Here is a 22,258-nt window from a genome sequence, read left to right as displayed (position 1 = left end):
GTTTATTGTCTATTGGCCTTTAGGATTCCATGGGGGTTAGCAAAAGGCTAGAAAAGCTAATGAGAGAAATCTTGCAAGAGCCAAGGGAGGAGAAAAAGAACCATAGAGTTAGTTGGGAAGTAATCAGTAGAAGTATGAAATTTGGTGGGTTAGGTTTGGGGAATATTCAGGAAAAGAATGTGGCTTTACTTGCTAAATGGCTTTGGAACTTGCCACTTGATAGGGACAAGTTGTGGGCAAAGGTAATTATCAGTATTCATGGTCTTACGGTTGATTGTTCAGATGCTGGAGTGCTGGCTAGAGCTACAAGATCCTCTCCTTGGAAATCTATCCACGCTATCATTCCTTCATTCTTGCCACATTTCAGGTATAATCCGTGCTCTGGTAATCTTGTGGGATCATGTTTGCACGGGTAAGTCAGCCCTTAAAGAGCAATTCTCTTACATTTATGCATTCTATAATCAGAGGGGTGAGCCCATTGCTTCCTTTATGATTCCATCCAACTCTACATCAGGGTTTGATTGGGATTTGGTGCTCAGAAGAGGTCTACGTGACTTAGGTGACTATGAATAATTAGGTAATGCTTTGTTTTTTATCCAAGGTCTCAAAGGGATCTTTTTGGACCCTTCACGAAGTGACCATCGAATCTAGACTCTCTCCCCTTCAGGTACCTTCACCTGTGCCTCTTTCTTTTTGTCCCTAAGTCTACGTGACTTAGGTGACTATGAATAATTAGGTAATGCTTTGTTTTTTATCCAAGGTCTCAAAGGGATCTTTTTGGACCCTTCGCGAAGTGACCTTCGAATCTAGACTCTCTCCCCTTCAAGTACCTTCACCTGTGCCTCTTTCTTTTTGTCCCTAATTCGACCAAGTGATAGCATGGGCCAACCTTTTCCAGTAAAAGAGGTTTTGGGTATGCCAATTCTGCCTAGGATTGGAGGTTTCTGTTGGGAAGTGTTTCTGGATAGAATTAACACATGTGACCTACTCCAAAAAAAAAGACCTAATTGGTGCTTATCTACTCATTGGTGTATCCTTTGTAAGCCGAAGGGGAGTCTTCCTATCACTTATTAATCTCCTATCCCTTTGTATCTTCAATTTGGGAATGGTTTCTATCCTTGTTTAGGTGTAGGTGGAACCCCCTCCCCCCCCCCCCACCAAATGTACAAAGATTGTTTGGCCCTACCTCTGTTAGTTGGCAAAAGAATAGGGGAAGAATTTTATGGATATGTATGAGAACTGCAGTTTGTTGGACAATATGGGAGGAGAGGAAACAGAGAACATTTGCAGAAAAAGAGAGAAGCAAGGAAGCCATTATTAAAGCTATCACTATTATTAGAGTGGTCCATTAGGTGAAAACTTTAAAATTATTTAAAGGTGTATTGGCTGCTGAAATGTTGAGGAACTGGAAGCTAGTGGCTAATTCTGCTCCACTAAAACCTGTTATAAAGCCATCTTGCTCTCCCCCAAGCGGTGGATTTACAAAGCTGAATCTTGATGATAGTAGCGAAGGTAATCTAGGCCCCTCAGGCATAGGAGTCTTTGGGAATGAGGAGGGAAAAATAATGGCTTTATTCTCAAGTTCTAAAGTGTTGGAGATTTTTTGAGAGCTGAAATCCTTGCTGTTATGGAAGCAGTTCAAAAATCCAAAGAATTGAAATTATATAAACTGATAATTGAAGGGGATTCAAAGTTGGTTATTAGCTGGCTCCAAAAGGAGGAGATGGGGTATGTAGAGACAAAGAGAGATAAGGGTTATTTTTGTCTGTTTGTGCCCTTTCTATGCATAAGATTGTTTCTTATTCTTTTGTACATTATTTGTATCTTGAGGACAGTAAGGTCCTTTTATTATTTTAATATAAATCTTCTTTCCTAGGTGTCGACTGTCACTTTAGACACACCCAACAACTGTTTATCTTCCTCTTCTTCAGTCTCACAATCTAACTATGACATGGTATCAGAGCATGTCACGATCTAATCTACTTGAGGAAGATTCTTGACCTTCAATCCTACACTATTTATTTAGGACTTTTCCTGTTTTGAACAGCCAATATCAAGTCTTGTTCCAGGAGTTTTGCACCACCAACTTCAGTATTTCCTCTGGATCTCCTTCAAGAAGCATTGGATCTACATGGAACTTTGGATTTGGTGTCGCCCAAAGGAGTGCTTTTGATCTCTTTTCGCCTGGTTTGGATTGGATCAGTTTGATAAGGGTTTTGATATCGCTCTTGGATCGGTTGATTGCTACAGTTTCCTTCTTTGGACAAGTGAGAATTTTTTTGGTATTCCTTTATTCTCTATTGTTTCTAGTTGTCCTGGTTATTTGTTGGACTAGGATTGGTCTATCTTTTCTACCTCTGAAACATTTTTCCATCAATAACAGAAAATTTTCATTAACTATGGAAACAAGTACAATGGAACACCACAGAGAGAGAAAACCTCTGCCTCTGAAACATTTGCAGGGATTTTTTGAGTCATCTGAAAGTTGTTTACTTTACTCTCTTCTTTTGAGGTAACTGCTACTACTCTTTGAGGGGATTGTTACTTTTCCTTGGGAGTTTTACATTGTTGTTTTTCAACTGTGTGCCTAATTTTTGTTGATTAATGGCTTCAAAATGAGTAGATGTCCTTCTCATCAAGTTTAATGGGTCCAATTATGCTTCATGGATGTTTCACTTCCAATTCCATGTTGAGGCAAAGGGACTTTGGACAATGCAAACATTGCCTCAAGGATACTTGGACCAGTTGAAGTTGATACTGCTATTAACTTATCAAAAAAAAAAAAAAAGTGGATATTGTCATTCCTATGCAAGGGTACAAGACTTCTTATGAGATGTTCAGAACCTTGAGGAGGTTTATCAATAATCAAACCTCTCTAGGCAATACTAAATTGAAGTTGACATATTCTCTTATCACCAAGGAGAAAGGAAAATTCAGGAGTATTATGCAAGGTTCATTAACATCTAGACTGAGTATGAATTCGTCCACATGGGAGATGATCCTTCAGATTGTTGTGTTAAGTTTATGAAGGCACATTTTGATAGAAGGAAGATTGTTGTGTTAAGTTTATGAAGGCACATTCCCGAATGCATCTTAGACCAAGTTGTTAGGTCTAGTATTCTCAATAACAAGACCCTTCCTTACCTAGACAACATTCTTGGGGAACTTTTAAGAGAAGAAACTAGATTAATTACTTAGACTACACTTGATGGGAAGAGGAATCCTTATATAGGTGTTGTTTTCCTTGCAACAAAGCCCAAGGGGAAGAAAGATTTTTCTTAGGTACAGTGTTATGAATGTAAAGATTTTGGGCATGTATCTCACACTGCAAGAAAAAGAACGCTTGCACTTATTGCAAGCAACAAGGACATATTATTACAGAGTAACCCACTTGACCCCCAATGGGGGGGTGGGTCCAATCAGAAGGGCTCCTGTAAGGCTTATCAGACTTCTAAAGAGGGTTCGGATGCTTCATCTTCTACTACTTCCTCGGTGTTGAAGAATGATACCTCCAGTATTATGTCAGAGCAAAAGATTCAACAACTTTTGTCCTTGACTATCCACTATCTCTTCCGCTTTGTCAGCTATCAACCTGTCTGGTAAATCTCCTCCTTTTTGTCCTTCATTAAATCACCTTTGGATCATTGATTCAAGAGCCTCAAATCATATGACAAGGACCTCTTTTGATCAATCTACCTAAGACCTTGTTTTTACCTAAACTTACCACCAATTTGATTTCTGTTGGGCAACTTGTTGAAGATGGTAATATTGCTTTGTTTGATTCTTATGGTTGCTTAATAAAGGACTAGAAAATTAGGGAGGTGAAGAGGAAGGGACTTAATTGGATCGAATTTTTGCTCTAGAATTCAAGAAGAAGGCTCATCCCACATCTACTTCTTATTTACTGTTTACTACTTGTTTTGAGACTATTAATTGTAATAATGCTTAGCACATTTGGCATAGATGCCTTGGTCATATCTTTTTTTACGAAACTTGATTAATTGTTTTCTTTTGGTAGTTTACCAACTTTAGTTGCTTCCTTTAAAGATATCAACAAAGCTTGCATTACTTGTTGCTTGTGTAAAAGCCATGTCTTACCTTTTCCTTCTCATTATGAGCATACAACTATTCCATTTTAGTTAACACATAGTGATGTTTGGTCATCTCCAGTTGTCTCTAGGTTAGGATACAAGTATTTTGTGACTTTTATTGATGACTACACCCGCTTTACTTGGATTTATTTTCTTCACAAGAAACCCGAAGTGTTCTCTACCTTCAAACTATTTCAAGCCTAAGTTGCTACTGAGTACAAAACCAACATATGCATTCTACGTTTGGATTCAGGGGGGAGTATTTTGATGAGAACTTTCAAATTTACTCGAAACAACATGACATCCAATCCCACAAACCATGTCCTGGTAACCCACAACAGAATAGGGTGGAAAAAAGAAAGAAAAAGCACATCTTGAGTGTAATAAGAACTCTTGTAGCATTCCCATGTACCCTGCTTGTTTTGGGTGGAGGCAGACAGCACTGTTGTTACCTTATAAATCTTCTTCCGTCATCAGTCCTAGACAACTCTTCTCCTTTCCAATCTCTTTTTAATTGTCCTTCAGACTTTTCCATGCTTTGGGTATCATGTTGTGCTTGCTTTTTTCATCTTCCGCCCCAAGAACACATTAAGTTAACTGCTCAAGTTGCTTTATGTGCTTTTGTGGGTTATAGTACTGATCACAAGGGTTTTCTTTGCTATGATCCCAAAGCTCTTGCATTCACATATCATGCAGTGTTATTTTTCTTTTTTATCAACAATAATGATTAGTTTATTAAGTAAACATATGTGAGATTTGTACAAATTGATGACCAAAGTGTCATCCCTAGAAAAACATAACCGATATTACAAAGAGCCCTGGTAAAGATGTTGCCTTGTAGCCCCATGTTTGAATGAAGCATCCGTTAACCCATTTGTATTCCCAATCCACCTGAAATCAGCATTTAGATCCTTTTAACTTCACTGAAAATAGAGTCCATGGAATATGGCTGTTACATTTTGCCCAAGAAATAACTACTTTTGAATCCCCTTCCACTGCCACTTGTCGAAAACTCAATTGCTTTGCCAACCAGAGTCCTTGCAGTAAAGACAGTAGTTATTGGCCCTGAATATAGAACCAAAATCTTACTCTCCAAGTTCCCAATTGCTCCACCTATTCCTGCCAATCCCGGGTTGCCCAAAGAGCTGCCATCAAAGTTCAGCTTTACTTTGCTAACCTCTGGTGGATTCCTCCACTCTACTCTTAGTTTTTCCTTTTCTCTAGATGACTGTGATGTTTCTTTCATTCCCTTAGAAAGTCAACAACTGAGAAAAGCTGAAAGTTCTCTAATATTTTTATCCACAAGGCAACTCTCACATTTATAATGCCAATTACCTCCTCCAAAGTTCTACTCTTTCTAGCAAAAATTCCATTATTCCTTTCCTCCCACACCACCAAAGCAACAGTTGCCCTAGTGGCTCTCAATATTATTCTTCCTCTCTTCTTTTGTTGAAATGTTATTTTTTCTTAAAAATGCGTCTTTCTTTGAACATATTGTTAAGTTATCTACTCCTATTTCTTTATTGCATACCTTTGACTCTACAGATTCTTTAGAAGCCTCTACATCACTCTTGAAGCCATTTCTTCCGAAAGCAACAAGCTATGTCAGCACCTATGCCTCTTCCTTCTTCATCACCAGATACTGGTCCACCTACTTCATCCATCCTTATAAGTTCTTTTGTTCCTTCATCTAAACCTATTTCATCTACTACTCCTACATTAAACATTACGTTGTTCCTCTAGGATCTCTCAACCTCTTTGACCACTAAGCTTTTCCTTTAGACCATAGTTCTTTTTCTGGTGTGCCATCCACCATAGATATTCCTAAATCTCACCAATAGGCTGAAGCCACTCATTGAAAAGATGCCACGGACTCTAAACTTCAGGCACTTCTTGAAAATGACACTTGGAACTTGTCAAGGCTCCTCCTAGAGCATCTATCATTGGTAGCCAATGGGTTTATTCAATGAAATTGAAGTCAAAAGGAAGTCTAGAATATAAGCAGGAGTACAAGATAGACTATGATGAAAACTTTGCTCCGGTGGCAAAGATGACTATTGCTCAACTACTCCTAGCCATTCCTACTACTAAACCAATGTTTTAAAAGCACAAGGCACAAAGTGCAAGGGCCATTTTGCACGTGAAGCATGAGGCGAAAGACAAGACATGTGCCTTTTTGAAGAAACGCACAAAATTGTTAAAAATTCAAAAAAAAACAAAAAATAAAATGCCAAGAAAATGAAAAATATTAAAAATACAATATTAATTAAAATATAAACTTAAATTTTAAAAAAAATGTTTAAAAAAACTATTATCTCAAATAATCATGGTTTTAAAAAACGACCCGAAAACGGACCCGTTCTGGCCACCGGTTTTTGGGTCAACGGTCCAACTGTTCGGTTTGAACGGATGGCCCATTCTGACAAACAAAATGAAAAAAAAATAAAAATAAAAAAACTGTCAAAACCGCTGAATGGGTCAACGGGTCGGCGGTTCGACCGCCCGGGTCAACGGATTTTTTACTTTTCAACGGATTTTGGCCAAAGACCAGGTTTGGGGTAAAACAGAACTAGTTGCGTGGACAATTCCCAAGTCGAACGGTCCGACCGTCCGGGTCAACGACAGTTCGAAAACCATGCAAATTATAATACATAAACATAACATGTAAAACATATTTAAAACGAAAATTTAGAAATAAAATCAAGCATAACATATAGTTGTTGTGATGTTAAACATTATGCACTCCTAATTCAACGAGCCCCTCCAGGCAAGCCCAATTAAGTCCATATCAAGGTCTTAAATTCCTAATCCCCATAAAAAAAAAAGGTTTTATTTTAAAATATCTTTTATTATGATGAATGAAATAGCAGCATTAGAAAATATGGGGTTTTCAAAGCTTCATTACAATTGTTTCCCTTGGGAAGTAATCCCTTAAACAATTGATTTCATTTACCCCATGCCTTTCCAAAGCATCAATCGCGATGTTATCCAATCCTTGTTTCCAAATAGAAGTGCCTCTTATGTCACAACTCGACCACTCCCTCTAGCCAAGGTTCAAAATTTTGACACAATACGCCCCATATCAGGCATATTGTATTGTATCAGGGGTATCAATACTCAAAATATAGGCCTTTTGTCCTTTTAACCTATTTCAAGGAATGGGCAGGCCTAAGACCTACCCCTGGCCTAATTTTTGAAAAAAACTAAAAAAACATGAGTTAGGTGCGAAGTACCAATACACCCCCTTTGGTGTATCAAGGTGTAAAACTTTGAACTTTGCCTCTAGTTAAGTCATGTGGTACTCCCCCTACGAGCAAGTCAGCCAAATTCATGCCCAAGATCCTTCTTGCTAGGCTGCATAAGAATACGCAAAGTAATGCAAGAGGAAAGATTGTATGGAACTAAGAAAGCTTACAACTCAAAGAATGCTTGCAGGACTTGGAGAAAATACAAATGAGGGACCCCTTCCTATACAATATATTCCCCCTCTAAGAAGACTCTAGAACATTCTACACTTGGAAAAATCAAGAAAAAACTAGAAAACCTTCTAGATTCTTCAAGCTTCTACACTCTTCAGGGAATATCCCCTTCTACATAGTACTAGAATATTCTAAAGCATGTTTAGACCTTCTAGGCAACTCTAGGACATTCCACAAGATTCCAAAGAATACCCATGTCCCATATACATACATCCAGAATAATCCTGACCTAGGCTACTCTGGTCCAAGCCCTGACTTGAGATGCTCTAGTCCGTTGGCGGTCCAATAAAGATGTCCAAACTTGGCAAGAAGGCAAGAAGGTCAAGTGTCCAACCTAAACCTCTTGTCTCTAGCTCCTTTCTATCACCCTATGACTCTTAGCTCCCTAGCTAATGATGCAACCTTGACCCATTTGCCAACTATTGATGTATTTGGGAAAAAAAGAGGCCAAGCAAGTTTCAAGAGGAATGACATTAGATAGAGGTGGTGATTGGTGTATTGGAAGGATTGTTGTTTCTTGAGTTTTAATTTTAAGGGATGTTAATGGGCTTCCATTTTCGAAATTTAGCAATTGAGTGAGGATCCATAACTTTTTTCCTAATCCCTAGGGAGATTTTCTCACTATGGCATTCTTTACATGGGAGAAAGAAGGCAAAGATCTTTTGGAGCTGCACTCAATTTGCAATTTGTTGGAGAACTTAGAAGGAAAAGAATAGAAGAACATTCGAAGATAGGCAAAAAACCCACAAAAGTTTAAAGGGTCATCACCCAATGTTGGTCCTAGATATCTGCAGTTTAGAAATTGGAAATACAATTCTGTACCTTGGTCCTTCATGAATTTGTATTCCCGGTCTGTTTTAGAGCTGTCAGGAGGGTCTTCATGACACGTCATCTTTCAATTGCACATATTAATGTTTCTGTCTTGCTGCTAAGGTATACTCTCATCACCCTTTTTGGATGTATGATGAGTGATAACCTTTCCTTAATAAAATTTTCTTGGGGGTTACAGTCATGTGTTTTAGCTGCCCCTGTCATATATGTCTCTTCAGCTTCTCTTATCAATAAAATTTCTCTATTTATCAAAAGTAGTAGTTGTCACTGTAAGAGAAGGCACTGATTGGTTCACATTAGACATTGATTTTTTTTTTTTTGGACAAATACATTACATTGATTTTCATATGCTCAATCACACAAAAAAAAAAAATCTCCAACTTTAGAAAAGTGAATCTCAACCAAATAGATTTGACCCAGAAAACCCACAGTTAATGTTAGTACATAGGCTTTTCAAAAAGGAAAAGCAAGAGAAAGGACCCTTAAAAGCAGTAGAAAATTTGACTATTAGCACCACTAAGACCAATGAAGATATCCTTTAATAGTTCAAGAAAGGAGATGATGCCATTTTTCTGATCCCTCAAAGCACTCCTGAGACAAAGGGCCCTAAGAAACATGTAATGAAGGAGATAAAATATAAGAAACTGGGTTTTATCAAGAATGGATATAAGAGATTATAGAATTCATCATCAAGAGTACAACTCCTTACCCTCAGCCATACCTGACAAAACAAATTAATTGATTTTCATATGGCAGCAGGAATCTTTCAAGAAACAAAGATAGTGGCTAGCAATCATGGGCTGGATGGCAATGGCTGGGATCCTGGAATTTTGGCAAGGACTATAGGTGCTTCTCCTTGGGAAGCCATCCATGATCTTCTTCCAATCTTCTCCCTTTTGATCAGGTATGATTTGAATTATGGCAATCTTATAAAGTTTTGGGAGCAAACTTGGGTCGGGGATTCCCCTTTAATGGACCAGTTTCCTTCCTTGTATGCTCTGTCTAATCTGAAGAATGAGCCCATCTCTTCTTTTCATGTGCCTTCAGACTCCACTTCTGGGTTTGGGTGGAACCTAGGCCTGAGAAGGGTTGTTAGGGACACAGACCTCGAGTGTACTTTGAACTTGTTAACCATTTTTTTTATCAATATTGAACTTGTTAACCATTCTTGAAAATGTTTTCTTGGATTCCACTAAGGAAGATATCAGAATTTGGACCTCGTCCTCCTCCGGTAATTTTTCTTGTGCCTCTTTCTTTGAAACCTTATCTCAGCCTTTTGCCTCTAGTGGTCTATCTTTCCCTATTAAAGAGGTTTGGAGCAAGCCCATTCCTCCTCAAGTTGGTAGTTTTTGTTAGAAGACATTCCTGGAAAGAATTAACACAGGTGACCTACTTCAAAGAAAGAGACCCAATTCTTGTCTATCCCCGCATAGGTGTATTCTCCACAAAGTTGAAGGGAAAACTAGTTACCACCTATTGATTTCTTGCATGTTTGCTAGAACTATTTCAGAATGTGTATTCTCACTGCATAGGTGCATTCCCCCTTGAATGTCCAAAGCCTTTTCTCTCCTTCTTACTTTAGTTGGCCATTAAAAAGAGGGAAAATTATGTGGAGATGTATTGGGGCAGCAGTCTATTGGTCTATATGGGAAGAAAGAAACTTATGTACTTTCTCAAAAAAGGAGAGATCCATTGAGAATGTAATGGAGTTGATACACTTAAGGGTGGCTCATTGGCTGAAATCCCTGAACCTATTCACAGTTTTCCCCTTGGATGACTTACTGAGAAATTGGTTAGAGATAGCTAATTCTGCCCAAGTTAATAAGGTTTCAAATCCCTCTTGGACCTCTCCCCCCTCTAGGTTCATAAAGCTGAATTTTGATAGCAGTAGCTTAAGGAACCCAGGGCTCTCTGGTATAGGGGGAGTGTTCAGGAATGAGGAAGGGTTTATTATAGCCATGTCCTCAGGCCCTATTGGAGGAGACTCTCTTACGGCTGAGAACCTTGTGGCTCTGGAAGGTGCCCAAAGAGAAAGGGAGTTGAACCTAAGAAAATTGGTTATTGAAGGTGACTTAGACGTGGTGATGAGATGGCTAAAGGAAGACAACTCTGGTATATGGATTATGGAACTACAGCAATGAAAGGAAAAGGTTTAAGTGGCTGACTAGGGACATTGAGGTGAATTACAGCTGGGTAAAGAGAACTGCTAACTCACTCGCTGATGGGTTAGCCAAGCAAGAGGTGAATAGGGGTTCCTTTTTTTGGGCTCATTTCTAAATTTGTATCCTTTGTTTTGTGCTGGTGGGGGAGTTAAGAAAGTTTACCTCCCCCCTCTCTTATAATTAAAGTTTCATAATCTTAATAAAATTTGCCATTATCGATCAAAAAAAAAAAAAAAAAAAAACAAACAAACCTAGTCACCAACAAATAAATCCAGAATCTTTTTTGTTTAGTTCATTAGTAACAGTACTTGAAATTTGTAGGGCACAAATAACAAGGTGACTTGGGTGTTGGAAACATTGAGGTGTGGAATTCAGTGTTATTGGGGAAGTGGCTGTGGAAACTGCCATTGGAAAAGGCTAAACTGTGGCATAAGGTGGTATTCAGTATACATGGCCAGTTGGACAATGGTTGGGATGTTAGAGCTGCCACCAAGGAGATCTCCTTAGAAAGCTATCACTGAGATCCTCCCTCAGTTTCCTCCTTTTATCAGGCATTATGTTTGCTTGGGTAATCTAGTAGAATTTTGGAAACATACCTGGGTGTTCATCCCCTCTAAATGAACAATTTTGGAAACATCTAGGTGGCACTCTTCTTGGTTCCGATTGGTATTGGGGATTCTTTGATGGCTGAAGTAATGGCAGATATGGAAGGGTTGGTCAAAGCAAAGGAATTGAGTATGCACAAGCTGATTGTAGAAGGTGATTTTTAACTGATCATCAAGTGGCTACAAAACAAAGGAAATGGCTTATAGATGTACCAAAATGAATTAAAGAAGAATAAATGGCTAACTAGGGATATGGATGTGAGAATTAAATGGATCCAAAGGACAGCTAAATAGCATGGCTGATTATTTGATAAAACAAGGGGTCGGGAGAATTCAAATGTTTTGGGCTCAATTGTAAAAGCTTTTTTGATTTTGATATAAGCAGTTTTATCTCTAACTGTATTTGTATTCTATTTATCTCATCTTTAATTAATGAAAGTTACAGTTGTTGACTAAAAAAAAACAGAAAAATCACAAGGCACAAAGTGAAACCACTCTTTCCCATGGTTAAGGATATGAGAACTAGTATAATAGAAAAGACAAAATCTGGCTTACTCTAATGATTGCATTCACACTTCTTTTCCTCTTCTTTATTTGAACTACAAGTTTTTCATCCTCATAATCTAGATGAAATTTTCTCTGTGACCAAGTGTCCATGCAAGTAAGAAGGCTAAATTGTTTGGGAGCTGCATCCCATTGGCAACATATTAGACTATATGTGGGAAAAGGATAGAAGACTTTTGAGGACCAAAAAGAGACATTGAGAGAGTTTGTGCACACATTAGAAATACGATTATGGATTGGGTGGGTGCTGGTCTTACCAGAATTTTCTGAAGTGGACAGATCTGACTTTCATGAAAGATTTCTGGATACTATTGAATGGCCAAATGATATGGTTTCCTAATTTTATTCCGTTGTACTGCTTATATAATTAGGGTCCCAGTTCATCGCCCTAGTTAGCATTCTACTTCTTATTTTTAATGAAATTTCTTTTTATTTAATATCAAAAAACTCAGCCTAGAGTCCTGCAAACCAACTCTGATTTTGTAACCCCAGTAATTGACAAAGAATCACAAGGTCATTTGCAGATCCATGTATCCAATTGAACAAGCAATTCAACTTAGACGCCAAAAGCCTTTGCTCTGTAGTCAAATATGTAAGAACCAAAATGCCAATAGCCGTAGATGAGAACCAAGATATCACGATCTAGCAATCTCTTTCTCTTCCACATTCAAGTTGTAACAAATGGAGGAGAAAGCCAACCTTAGTCCTTAAAGAGGGCAAGCATCTTGACCATCAATAAGTTTCCTTCTAAATCAGGACATGAAAAGCTCAATGACATGGCTCCAAACCCCAATCCCTGATCGCTCTGGATTACATTTCCCATTTCAAACCAACCCAGCATCTTAACAATTATACTGAAGATCAAACTTGCACTTGATGATAGAATAACATAAAACTTCAATTTGATCTTTCAAATACCTATTCCAAAGCATACATACATCCTCCTTTTGCAAATGATGTCCCAATTGATGAAGAAATCTTATTACTCTCCTAGCTCCCAAATAAAGTCCAATCATTTTTACAATTTTCAATGGAAAAAGATAAGTACATTAACAAGTGCAGGTTTTTATATTTAATCAGTGTTGTTCTGCCACCTAGAAAAGTATTGTTGATTTTAATGCATTAACTTATTAGAGACTCCCACTTGAGAATATAGGTTTAATAATGATCTTCTGCCAACAGACAAGTGCAATTTTTTCTCTCTCACGGTCCAAAACCTTAGTTCTCTAGAATTGTCTCAGGGTGACAAGTGAGAAAAATAGCTACTTAAAAAGTCAACCCCACAACCCTCATACTTCCTTAATTTTAAGATTAATTTCCAAAACATCAGTATTAAATCATATCCAAATTTGGTTTGATTCCAAATCATGTGAACTTCTGTCCTTGCCTATTATTCTGTTCCCGGTTCTTTGTTGCCCACTCCGGCTTCCCAATGAGGTCCCAACAAGTTTCATGTGTACACCTAGAACACCAATAATACGTATACCACAACTTATCCCTATCGTCAAACTTCTTATTATCACCTTCATCACGTTGTTACCACTTTTGCAACTAAAGCAGCCTTCTTCTGTCCTTGCCTATTATTCTGTTCCCGGTTCTTTGTTGCCCACTCCGGCTTCCCAATGAGGTCCCAACAAGTTTCATGTGTATACCTAGAACACCAATAATACGTATACCACAACTTATCCCTATCGTCAAACTTCTTATTATCACCTTTCTTCATCACGTTGTTACCACTTTTGCAACTAAAGCAATCTGCTGCTCCCCCTCAGCTGTAACCATAACACCCTGCCTACTGTCCCTGGCCCGAACAGGCATACACCTCTTGGAATGAAGGCTGCCACAACTCCGCAAAACCTGAACTCTAAGGGACTCGTACACAGGGTTTAGCCCCAACAAGAAGGCAAAGACCCATTGCTGAGAGACCAACTTCTTATATGCCTTAGCATCACCATCATGTTTCCATTCAATAGCTTGGTAATGATCTAGCTCTTTCCACACAAATGTAAGGGCTAAGTAATGTAAGGGGATAGACTTATATAATACTAATACATCACCGTGGACTAGCAACAATACTATAGGATCTGTGGTCGCATAGCTAGCAGTACTACCCTAAAGAGAACCACAGACTCCCCATACAGGGGACAGCCATGAATCTTAATGCCTTAGCATCACCATCATGTATCCATTCAAAAGCTTTGTAATGATCTAGCTCTTTCCACACAAATGTAAGGGCTAAGTAGTGTAAAGGGATAGACTTATATAATACTAATACATAACCGTGGACCAGCAACAATACTACAGGACCCATGGTCGCATAGTTAGCAGTACTAACCTAAAGAGAACCACGGACTCCCCCTACAGGGGTCAGCTGTGAATCTTCTACAAACTCAAACCTTAAACCTACAAATGCCTATCGTGAAACACAAGACAAAGCAAATAAAGTAAAACTACAGTTTAGGGAACAGAATAACAAAAAATCTGATCGTACGACAGATACTGTCTCCCCCAAGATAATACATAGTAGGACATTGCAGGCATGGGAATCAGAACAATATATTCCCTGCATCGCAGCTCAACACGTGTCCTCATCAAATAAGCCTAAGGACTCAAGCCCTTAACTACCCAAAGAATATTCTGGAATTCTCGGTCCTTAGAAAGCTCTTGACCACCTAGGGAATATTCTAGAATTCTTGCCCATGAACAAAGTGAGCCCTCTCTTTGTCTATAAATAGTAGGGTTCATAACGCGAAAAGGGTCATTATCCCATTTCTAGGCCATTCCATTGATTCCATCATTTTTGGATTTCATTCCCTTTGCTCAGACTTAAGTCATTTTTTGAGATTTCTAACTCTAGCTTCACCCCGTCCTTTATTCCCTAAGATTTCCATTTCTATCTCTTAGAACCAGTCTCATCTCTAACGCCATTATTCTTCCCAACGTTTTGCTCAATCTCTCCATTATACCATCTTTACAGTGCCAAGCCTATTAGTAGGCTGACAAACTACAATCTCCCTGGTTACAAGTTGAGAACTCAGCCTGTAACTGATAAATCTTGGCATAATGCCTTTGCTCAAAGTAAGTTGTTTTTGCCTATTCCCATATCTCACAAGCAATGTCTACCCACATAAAATTTTTCTTCACTTCAAGTTCCATAGCTATGAGAAGCCAATGGCATCACCATACTATTCTCCTAGTCCCACCTACCATGTTCAGCAGTTCACTCTTAGGTTCCTTTATCTTCCCATTGATGTATCCAACATTTCCCCTTGTTGTAACATAAAGTTTTACACCCTTAGACCCAATGTTTTAAAAGTGCAAGGGGAAATTTGCGCCTAAGGCACAAGGCAAGGGGCACATGCCTTTTCGAATGAAGGCACAAAAATACAAAAAAAAAATGCCAAAAAATTCAAAAAAAATGCAAATTTTAAAAAATATATATTAAACATAATATTAATAAAAATATAAACTTAAATTTTAAAATAAATATTTTAAAAAACCTATTATTTAAAATTAAAATACATAAACATAACATGTAAAGCGTATTCAAATGAAAATTTAAAAATAAAATCAAACATATAAAACATTTTCAGGCATGTAAAACCCACAATTTCTTTTTTTCCCTCAATTGCATTACTTCAAATAGCTAATGTGATGTAAAACATCTTGCATTCTTGATTTTACGAGCTGCCTTTGTACCAAGCCCCTTGAAGGCAAGCCCAAACAAGTCCATGGTAGGGTCTTAAATTCTTAATCCTTATACAAAAATAAATTATTTTATAATTTTAATTGTCTTTTAAGAAGATATTTACTAAAATAATTTTTATAGGACTCTTAGTTTGACCCGTTAAGACGATTAACTTTATTGCCAAGGCACTATCAAACTAGAAAATAACTTCAGAGAAGTTGAAATTTACCAAAACCTAAATCACACAATTAGGACGAAATTGCAAAGGATTCAAGAACATGAAGAAACATTGTTTCCTCTTCCAACATTTCTTCCCTTGCGTAGCTTCTACATCCAAGTCCATGTAATACCAAATGCAATAGATTAGTGGAAGAAATATTTCTATAGCCAGAATGTGAAACACCAAACAGTCTGATACTTTTTCTGGGATGAAATTAGGGGGTGATCATTTTTAGACTGTCCTAGAAGCCCAACTTGGCCTGCAAATTTCCAGGGTTAGCCCCTAGGTTTTCCTTGATACAAGGGTTTCCTATCATCTTAGATAGGAAAAAGCTCTAGTAGCAAGAAAAGACATCACATAATGAAATAGCAGATTAACTGGCTAGGAGTGGAATAGAAAGAAATAGACTAGTTTTGAGGTATCTACTCCAAGCTAGGTGAATGAGAGAAGACCATGGGCACATAGCCCATATATTTGCAGCCCTCATGCAAGAGAGCCCCTGCAGAAGGCCCTTTTTTTATAAGTCCTGCACTAGGTCCATTTCTAACATTATTGCCCAGCTCAAGTGGGACCCATGGAGATTCTCTCAATCAAAGATTTGACTTGATATCATGCCAGTCAAAGATTTGATAGAGATTGAGAAAATATTTCAGATTTATTTATATTTCAATTTCTTTCCTTTGTTAGCAAGTATATATATATATATGCGTGTGTGTGTGTGTGTGTCTGTGTAAAGACTGTTTCGAGATGATAAATGAATGAATGAATATGAATTGCTCCTGCAAAATTTGTGGTTTGGTGCTGAGTCCAAGCTTATAATAGTGCTGACTCCTAGAGGAACTTAATGGTGCTGACTCCATTAGGACCCATCTGTAGTTTACTGAAAGTAGCTTAGTTCTTGGTTGAATATTGGACTATTAAATCTCTGTTTTAATATTCCACATTTGCTTTTTATTGTTCTTATGTTCTTGCATTTTGGGTTATATACTCAACTTCTATGTGCCCCTTACTTTGATAAGTCTATGTGCCACTTACTTTACCACCATTTATTTTTCCTTTCTTCCCCTTTGCATTTACTTTATTAGTGAGTGAATTTCAGAAATCTTCTGTAAAAAGTACAGCAGCCATCCTCACCAACTCTTTTATGTAAGTGCCATGTGAGATCATTTCACCTGATTTTCAATTCTGCTTCATTTGACTAGTGATTACTCAATCTCATTAAGTTCTATCCCACTAAATTTCTTGGGTGAGTCAAAGCAAGTTTGAATTAGCAAGCTGAGGGCTTTGTGGGCGTGTTTCCAGCTTGCTTACAGCCCATTTCATCCACCTAATGAGCTGCTGTTTGGCTGAGTCCCGCATCCAGGGGCTTCGATGCCTCTTCGTATTGTTTCTCTGTCGTTTCCCCTTTCTACTATGTACCTATTGTATCTCTTTGTTCTCACTCCTAAAATACACAGTAGGAGGGGTATTTTATACATGCAATGCATGTAGATAAATAAAGACAACCAATTGTGCATTCAGTCAAGTGGTAAAGCATTTAAAGCTATACATCTTTTGCATCTATAGTTTAGTTAAATTTTTTTGGCATAATAGCTTCAACTTTTTTTTTATAGTAAAATATAAATTTTATTAAAAAGAAGAATACAAGTAAGGTGACAAGAAGTCACCCAAGAGAAGAAAAATGACCCTTCACCCAAACAAATCCAACAGGACCAACACCTCCTCTCAAAAACTCAAACCAAACCAAACCAAACCAAACCAGACACTAAAACAATAAACCAAAGGAAAGCTGAACACACTGACCAGGCCCAGACAAACAATAATCTAAACTTCCACCTAAAACTACATGTAAGACCACACACAGCCACCAAACCTTCAGCCTCATCAACCCCTAACAATTAACAAAAGCGCACAACCACCAAATCTCTGGACTCCACCCAAAGTCATTCTACTTACTCAACTCCTTCAGATGCTTGTGCAAAAATCATATTATTTCTCTTAAAAACTTTTTTTGCTTTGACAGTGCCAAGATACCTGTACATGCCTAGTGTACCAATGTGGATACAATATTTATCAGATACAATACAGGATACTCATGGATACTCTTGAGGTACTTTATAGTAGTAACACTTAAATATATAAATGCATGATATAATTTCTGTTGGCAATTAACAAACCTATGTTGAACTAGAGGTACTGCATGATACAATATTTATCAGTACACTAGAGGTACTCTAGCATACCAACGTTGAACTTGATATAAATGCATGATATAAGCATATTACCATGGGATACCCATACCAAATATATACTTGCCCAATATTTAGGAAATGGAGAATCATATCCCCATTTCCCGTATCAGTGTCCATGTCTGTATCCATATTTGGGCATCATAAATTAGCTTTTCAATATAAACACATTTCATTATTTTGTTTTTTTTTTTTTGGAGGCTCTTGCAAAGGCAGGTATAATAATGAAGATACATATAAAAACATGTGTGTTTGTATACAAGTACCTACATGCTTAGGTAGAAAAGATAGGAGAGCTCAATTCCTCCAACCTAAATAAAATAAAATTATTACAGTAGTAGTAAAATGATCTTGCACTGCATGGAATCATTAGATGTTTGCATCATTATTATTTACAAGTAATAGTTTAAAATTATAAATGATCTTTGCACCACATAAAGTTAATAAATATTAGCTGCTCTGCTAAAGTTTATGATTCCCTGGAAGGTTACTATAGAAAGTGAAATACCCTGATTGTTAAGAAAAAAAAATACAAAAAGACACCTATAAATTTAAATAAGACATCTATATATTTCCAAGATAATGAAATATAACACAGATTGTAGTGAAAAAAAAAAGAAAAAACATAAGATGGAACGTTGGTGAAACCAAGGTCAGCAACTGAAGATATGTGTCATTCCTAAGAATAATTTCCTCATTACCAGTGAGCCTGTCACAAGGTTTGTTAATTACCAATAAAAATTATGCTTCTCACTAAGTATATTCTACATATGATTTCAAAATTTTTCAAGTATTTAATAACATTAACCTTTTTACCCCACCTGCACCTGGGTTGGGGGATGGGCTACCCCTGTTGTGTAGCACTTCAAAAGAAAAAAAAAATAAGAAAAAAAAAAAAAAAAACCTTTTTAACCAGTCGGTCATAATATGAAAAGTTACAAGACTTAAAGATATCAAGTAGATACCACCATTATGGGCTTGGCTTTCATGGAGCCCTAAAATCAGAAAGAAAAAAATAAAATAAAACACCTCATAATTGCCTGTATTTGCAACCAAACCTTGTTTACCTTTTTTACTTTTGTAACGTAAGGGCTCCATGATGGTCAAGACCTGTGATACTAGTATTGCTGTTCCAACAATATAAACCCAAATAGGCAAAGTTATCCCGTGGTAACCAACAAGCAAGTAAATCACCACTCATATTTGATATAATTCATGGGTGTGGGCTACCCTAAGATGCCCCAATAAGGATATTGACATAGGAAACCTGGATATGACTCTCCATCCTCAAGATTCTAGACAGAGATACAGATTTGAGTATTGCCATCCAATAAGTTCATACAGTTACTTTTTCAAGTAACTTATGGTACACTTGATATTGTATATTTCTATTGACAAAACAGTAATGAATAGCCAAGGGATGAATACAAAGGAATAGGAATTCTGGAGTTCATTTGTCTAGGGATAGAAGTTTCTATATCTTGCTTTCATTGTATTTGTAGTTTTGTACCATCCAAGTACAGATAGGTAGTCTTACTGCCATCTTTGTTGCTTGGTTCCATACTCTATTAATCAGAGAGAAATAACAATACTACATAGTATACAAATCACCAAAAAAATCAAATACCACACCCAATGGACTATCATCAGAGCTGCCTATATAAACCAAAAAATTACATTCTAGAGAGTTCCATGCAGCATCCATTATTAGTAACCTGCACCTTACAATTTGAAGATGAGTATGCCAATTATGTTCAGGTATCCATGTATCATTGGGTTAACTTTCAAGTTACAAGGAAGAGGGCCATAATTTCATTATAATCATGAGATCAAGCCAACAGAAGCAAATTCATAGTCTAAGATGGAAGAAGCTAACAAGGAAATTCAAGATAAGCCAACCTAATGTACAATTTTTTTATCTTCTTCATCTGCCAACTATTGTGGAATATTCTAAAAACTGATGAGAAAAGTAAATGAAATCCTAACATATCAAAGAAAGTAAATGAATTCCTAAAAAAAAAGAAAACAGATGGAAAAGGGGAAAATACATATACACAAAGTAGCATATTGTACCCAACCTTCATCAAGAGGGAAGGGAAGGAATCACTAAAATTCCAGTGGAGACACAGCTAGATAGAACCATAAAAAGGAGATGAATAAACGATATACAACATCCTAGCTTACCAATTAAAAATAAGCATATGGAACATTTAATTTTAGATGCAACAAAAGTCATTAATGCCATTTATGGAAGCTGTGTCACCTGACTCAAAAAGTTCATTGACTCTTTAACCACATCTCTGAATCTGTCATCATCAAACCACCCAAATTTTGTAACTCGACAAAACAGCTGAATCAGTGATCCAGTTACAAAAGGCTGCAAGTCAGGTCCTCTGTTGGCCAGATAGTTTATAAGGTAGTTTCCTTCAGACAAAGTACAGATGGATCAATTCAGAAACATGTAACAGTAAAAAATTAAGTTTTTATAATATGGCAATGGTTTGTATTGTCAACTTTTAAAGAGTGTGTATATATATAATGCCAACACTTCAATAGTTTAAGAAGCTTAATTAATTTCAAAACCGTCCATGCAAAATTAGAAACCAAGAAAAGGTCATTAAGTGACCATCAAAAAAATAGAAATAGACAAGAATTGTAAGAAAGAATAGTATGAGTCAGAATGGGTGCAATACAAGAAAACAAACCTGCATAACACCAAAGAATAAGGATTGATGGGACACATACTGGATGATAATCATATAAATTTCCACTATTCCTCCTAAAATATAAAAAATTATCTATAAAAAAAAAGAAAGAGAATATTACGGATATCAAGTCGGAGCTGCAAAGAGAGACTATGCTCTGTCACTTGCTTCAACAGACTTGAACTAGCCAACATCAATGCATATGGAGTCAATGCATTGTCGAGTATGTATTGACATTGTGAAATGTAATCAACATTTACAGAAAAGCATTTCAGAGTGCTCTCTGCATGAGCACGTTCAGCGGAGTCCTGTGAATTGTAAAGCCTTTCACACAATGCTTCCAGTTGCGCTAAGCTCTCCATTGATGATAAGTAAGAAGGATTTCCAAATTTCAGGTGATCAAAAATCCACCATTAAAGTGGTCAATTGTTTCTGCTTCCCACGTATGTATATCCAATAGAGATCTACAATTTCCCACGAAATGCAGTTATATCTTTAACAAACATAAAAGAAAGAAGATTTGAGGAACAAGTCTCAGTCCATTCCAAACAACATGCAAAAGTTGAAGAGCTGAAATGGGTAGTTATATGACTGGAAACCTTGCATTGTTTACAAATATACAGCATAGTATAATTCAATCTGAAATTGTTTCATGTTACAAGAAACGCTCAAAATATAAACGAGGACTCAATAGAAAATTCCCGTGATGAAGCTGCTTGTCACCAAATCAAATCTCCACCACAACAAGAAAACCGGTCCAACAAAACGGTCACAGCATCAGTCCTGGAAAAAAACATCCATAAAACAAAATGTACCCAAAACAGAAATCAATATCTGCCCCAGATAGGAATACAATGTCAAGGGTCGATGAGGTACTAAATGACAACTAATGCATAATTCTTCACGGAACCACTGAAATTCATCATAAACAAAGAGATAATATTGGGTTTGGGGCTTTGGATCAAAAACCGATGTTGTTTTTTTCTTTTTTTTTTTTTGTTGATCGATAAAATCGATGCTCAACTAGGGTTTGCTCTGGACAATCTACCAAGCTTTTCTATTGACGATTACGCCAAGGGTTTCAACACGACCATGCTCAAAAGGAAGATCTGGTCGCAGCTTAGCCGATGGATTTTGTAGAAGGAAAAAAAAAAGCATAAGAATGGCGAGAAAAATCAGAGAAATTAATGGGGAAGAAACAGAGGAACGAAAAGCAAAGCAGAGATGAATAGAGATATACCTGGAATTGCGTGAGAGGATTGAGTACCGAGAGCTGGTCTTCTCTTTGAACGATTGAAGTTAAAGCTCGAAGAATCTAATCGAAAATATATACCAGAGAGTTGTCTTTGTTTCTTGTAACTTATGCCTGCCGTGCTGGAGCAGCTTGGGTCTGAAGCTACAGGACCCGTTAATGTGTCTGAGCCGTTGTAAGCCACGTGTTCGAATTCTATAGGATAGTGACCCACTCTTTAAAGGGTCCGAGCTAAGGCATTGCCATATCCAAAATCATCAGCAGCTGATGAAGAGAAATACCTGGCAAAAAATCGATACACCCCGCGAACCCGGCCCGGCCACCCCAAAAAATGCGGGTTAGGGTCCCCTGTGTAGTGACCCGATGCAGGGATTGGGTCGGGTCACAAGTCACCATTGAGTCATCGATTTTT

General features: G+C 37.4%; 1 protein-coding gene across 6 annotated transcripts in view; it reads right to left on the bottom strand.

The window, feature by feature from the left end:
• The window catches only part of LOC104593606 (ARM repeat superfamily protein), a 108,423-nt gene extending 86,457 nt beyond the window's left edge, over positions 1 to 21,966 (bottom strand). For 4 of the 6 annotated variants that reach the window (XM_010253540.3, XM_010253542.3, XM_088891240.1 and 1 more), the window contains exons 1-3: positions 21,835 to 21,966; positions 20,716 to 21,377; positions 20,153 to 20,313 (exon numbers count right to left, since the gene is read on the bottom strand). In XM_010253540.3, coding sequence (XP_010251842.1) covers positions 20,153 to 20,313; positions 20,716 to 20,956 — 402 coding nt within the window. In that variant the 5' untranslated portion in view covers positions 20,957 to 21,377; positions 21,835 to 21,966. Of the gene's footprint in view, positions 1 to 20,152; positions 20,314 to 20,715; positions 21,378 to 21,834 lie in introns of those variants that run through there. The other 2 variants (XM_088891242.1, XM_088891241.1) reach the window with 2 other exon arrangements.
• Positions 21,967 to 22,258: the final 292 nt, after the last annotated feature.

The sequence above is a fragment of the Nelumbo nucifera genome, chromosome 7, assembly GCF_055504915.1.
Source record: "Nelumbo nucifera cultivar China Antique chromosome 7, China Antique-T2T, whole genome shotgun sequence".
Taxonomy (NCBI): domain Eukaryota; kingdom Viridiplantae; phylum Streptophyta; class Magnoliopsida; order Proteales; family Nelumbonaceae; genus Nelumbo; species Nelumbo nucifera.
Note: the sequence above shows the minus strand (reverse complement) of the source record. Positions and strands in the feature narration are given on the sequence as shown.